This window comes from Salmo trutta, chromosome 1 (genome assembly GCF_901001165.1).
Source record: "Salmo trutta chromosome 1, fSalTru1.1, whole genome shotgun sequence".
Lineage (NCBI taxonomy): Eukaryota > Metazoa > Chordata > Actinopteri > Salmoniformes > Salmonidae > Salmo > Salmo trutta.
This window is the reverse complement of record NC_042957.1, coordinates 44,445,897-44,449,785: the sequence shown is the minus strand read 5'-3', so window position 1 is coordinate 44,449,785 and position 3,889 is coordinate 44,445,897. Positions and strand designations below refer to the sequence as shown.

Sequence of the window (3,889 nt, the reverse complement as noted above, 5' to 3'; positions counted from 1 at the left end):
GATTTTGGCCACTAGATGGCAGCAGTGTATGCGCACAGTTTTAGACTGATCCAATGAACCATTGCATTTCTGTTCAACATTTTGTATCAAGACTGCCCAAATGTGCATAATTTGTTTATTAATAACTTTTCATGTTCAAAATTGTGCACTCTCCTCGAACAATAGAATGGTATTCTTTCACTGTAATAGCTACTGTAAATTGGACAGTACAGTTAGATTAACAAGAATTTAAGCTTTCTGCCAATATCAGATATGTCTATGTTCTGGGAAATGTCCTTGTTACTTACAACCTCATGCTAATCGCATTAGCCTACGTTAGCTCAACCGTCCCATGGAAGGGACACCGATCCCGAAGAATTTAAACAGCATGCCTATGTCATACTGTATAGGTCTTATACTGTACATGTTGTTATTATCATCCCTTCTCTAAATGTATCTTAACTCTAACCCCCCCCCCCCCCCCCCCCCCCCCCATTTAAATCCATCACAATCCTCACCTGTCCTTACAATACAGAGTTAACATTCTGAGTGAACCCAGTGCAGTGCAGTTTTCCTTTCCAAATCAGTTGACTGAATTGGGGGCCTGAGTTTGGCGCTGAGACAGTGTGTGAATGAAGGTCTGTAAAGTGGGCCAGGCTGTTTTAAAATGATTTCCTGGTCAATCAGAATGCTCATATTCGTGTTCCATTTCAAACATTTTTTCTCCCGTTTTTGACCTCTGAGAGTGACCCAGGTGAGAGCGGATGTTTCTCATAACAAGCACAGACCTGGGGCCAGTTTAAACTTTGAAACCCCATGATAAAGGTCAGGATTGGCATTGTGGGCATTTGACTGAAGCTGATACTCTCTCTCTCGGTCCTCCTGTGACACTCAAAGGTCATATGTGATTTGAGGTTGACATTTGGTGCAGCTAATTATTATAGACTAATCTGATTAGGAACGGGGGGGGGAGAGTTGTGCAATAGTCTCCTCCCAATCTGTCATCGTGCCATCTGGAGAACGCCCTAAAGAGGAGAGGTGAGGGACAGGGTAAGCCAGTTGGATTCAGGAGGGAGACAACCCAATCGCAGCGGTCCCATAGAGGGCGAGAGACTACAATTTCCCTGCATCGACTGTCCCCACAACCAATAGGTGAGTGTCGGCCCGAGGAGAGGGTGTATGTAGCGACTAACTACAGTCTTGGCCATTAGCCTGGACCAGTGTTCAGGGAGATTCTAGCTCATCTGAGCAATTCATTGAATTAAATAGTGTGCATTTAGAACAATTTTCGATTTTTTATTGAGGGATGGATTTTTTTAATTGACCGGAGTCAACAAGCCATACTACTACATTTTATGTAGTAACACATTTCTAATACGATCAATTATTTGTATAATTGACCCGCTTCGAGTTGTTTTCACTGTTGTTAGACATAACTCGGAGGTCTCTTTTTTTAGATTGAGTTATATCTGAGTTTTTTTTTTGACTGAATTTCTGTCTGTACTCTTCTTTTATATTCCATATCAATGGCCTTGTTTGGGACAGAAATGAATGGATGAATGCAGTTTGTGTTTGCTCAGCGTGGCTAGAAGTCACAATGTATTAAAGCTGTTGTCTGCACCACCCACTGTCACAGTGGCTCCCTTACCTGCTCTAATTGATCATGTGACATGTAATTGCTCGTTTTGGGTTTGGTTGGTTGCCTGATTATGTTGGCACAGTGTGTTGGTAGAGGGTAGGATTGAAGTAGGACCCAACAAAAAACACCAACCACATAGCCTTCATGTATTTCAAAAGTTCAGTTCTCTGATAGATTCTTTTAGGATAGGGAAGAGTCAACAAGGACTACAACTGAGTACAAGGACATGGAAACAGATATGTCAAAAGTTAATTGGTTTGCTCATACAGTCAGATATCTAAGGCTCCCCTTTTGTAGGCCAGTGGATGAATTTCCCTCCCCCAAAAATATAATATATACTGTATATATTTTGGAACTGTCGGTGTATTCTCACCTCCCCATGGCAAAATGTTTTGAATTGCAGGAAATTAACTCTACAACTTAAAAAATGTCTCTCTGCTGTCGAGACCAGCGAGCCACTGCGAACCATCAGTTCACATTTTTTGTGGCCCCTACCCCATCAAAATTGCCCATTCCTGACCTAAGATATCTTTTACTGTGTCAGTGCACGCCCAAAGAGATCAACTCTACTTAAAAACAAGATATTATTAGAGTAGAATTCCTGGCAACTAGCCATACAAAGTTATACAATGTATAGGGTGTGTTCTTATTGGATAATCCTGTTCTGCAACCTTCTTTAGCTTGTTGTGACATCATAGGTTTATTTTACCACACATGCAATAGAAAACAGGCCAGGGTGCCTTGGACCGGTCATCCCAGCATGAGATTCCTAAGAAAGAGGAATTAAATGGATTTGAAAGGTGAAGATTAAGACATGGGTTCATGGGCTTATCCATTAAAGTGCTTTGTTAAAGACAGATATAAGAATTTCAAACAACTATGCCAACGTGTTCAATTAGTGAATTCATTCACAAATCCCAAAGACCCTCACGTGTATTTAGATGAATTGTGATCAATATTGACAAGCAACAAGATAAGAGGTACTTGTTATAGCATGGCGAATGTTTGTTGTTTACTTTGGTGCCCTCTCTCATGGGTCCTCCCCCTCCCTTCCTTCTCAGGGAAAGATGGCTCGGGATATGTCAGACATTGACATCCTTAAGATGGAGCTGGAACAGCTGAAGAAAGAGGTCTCAACACCCAGGGAGCCTGTAAGTACCATCAAAGGGTCCATATAGAGAAGCTCTGTAGTATTACAAAGGCCTCCCTGCAAACTGACACAGTCCCATTGAACTGAATTAGAATGTTGCATTGAAAGAATCCAAACTTCTATTGACCCCTCTCTGTTTCTCTTAGGTGTCCAAGACATCCAAGGACATAATGGATTGGTGTGAGGCTGCGTCTGGTACCGACCTCCTGATAACAGGAGTACCAGATGATAAGAACCCCTACAAGCCTGAGAAGGGAGGCTGCATAATCACCTAGCTCGCCTGGGGACAAACAGCCCCAGGTGGGACACAGGGAAAAACATCAGATTTATTTGTCAGTTTCAGGCTTTTCAGCACTGTAAAGAGTGGTACATAGCTGCATTAAGTTAGCAATGTGTTCCCATGTGACTACAACAAGAGAGACTTCCACTAGGTTAGCCAGTTTTGGACAACACAACATTGCACACTGACTGGGCTACACAAAGGTCACCTCAGGTCACTTGGAGCTGAGGAGGAGGAGATTTATCCGGGGACGGATCAGGGGATTGGAGGGATCACTTGGTTACGATGGTGTCCTTCCTTTCTCTTTGACGATCTATGACCCTACCCTCCTCACCTGTCAGTTATCTCTGGAGATTCTAGAGCTTCCAAACATGCTCCGGAATGTTCCAAGTGCACCCACTACTGACCTGGTTTTGTTTTGCTTGTAAATAAAGTGTATCCAGTACAGCAGTTTCTTTGACGTCTCTTGGTTCTCTCTGTGACTTCTCTCTGTGACTTCTCTCTTGTTTTGCACCTCATATGAACATGGATCGTCTCATGCTGCACGTATCCCTTGATTCAATCAAGTTGTAATGTATGTTTTAGAAATCAATTAATCAGAAGGTGGGTTGATGTATGATATATGTCACTGTGAACGGATAAAGTCCCATTGAACTAGAACGTTGAATTGTAAGAATTCAAACTCACCTTTCTTTTTAAGTCAGACTTTATTTGGATAGTCCAATACAGATGGGCAAACTATCAACAAACTATCTCTTGATATCCAACAGCTTGCTGAGGTTAGGGTTAGAATAAGGGTAAGGGTTGAGGTTAGGGTAACAGTTACCTTTAGGTTTAGGAT

The 3,889-nt window shown here is 42.2% G+C and overlaps 1 protein-coding gene across 1 annotated transcript; it reads left to right on the top strand.

Annotated features, from left to right (window-relative positions):
* Positions 1-1,026: 1,026 nt before the first annotated feature.
* Positions 1,027-3,500, top strand: gngt2a (guanine nucleotide binding protein (G protein), gamma transducing activity polypeptide 2a). Its single transcript, XM_029757710.1, has 3 exons — positions 1,027-1,131; positions 2,680-2,769; positions 2,915-3,500. Exons 2-3 carry the CDS (start codon positions 2,686-2,688, stop codon positions 3,041-3,043), a joined length of 213 nt encoding a protein of 70 aa, XP_029613570.1. The 5' UTR covers positions 1,027-1,131; positions 2,680-2,685; the 3' UTR covers positions 3,044-3,500.
* The last annotated feature ends 389 nt before the right edge of the window (positions 3,501-3,889 follow it).

Bases quoted from the DNA above. Each gene is read 5' to 3' on its own strand.
- gngt2a (XM_029757710.1), top strand. From the start codon at position 2,686: ATGGCTCGGGATATGTCAGACATTGACATCCTTAAGATGGAGCTGGAA. The intron at 2,770-2,914 runs GTAAGTACCATC...TGTTTCTCTTAG, and splicing joins TCTCAACACCCAGGGAGCCT to GTGTCCAAGACATCCAAGGA.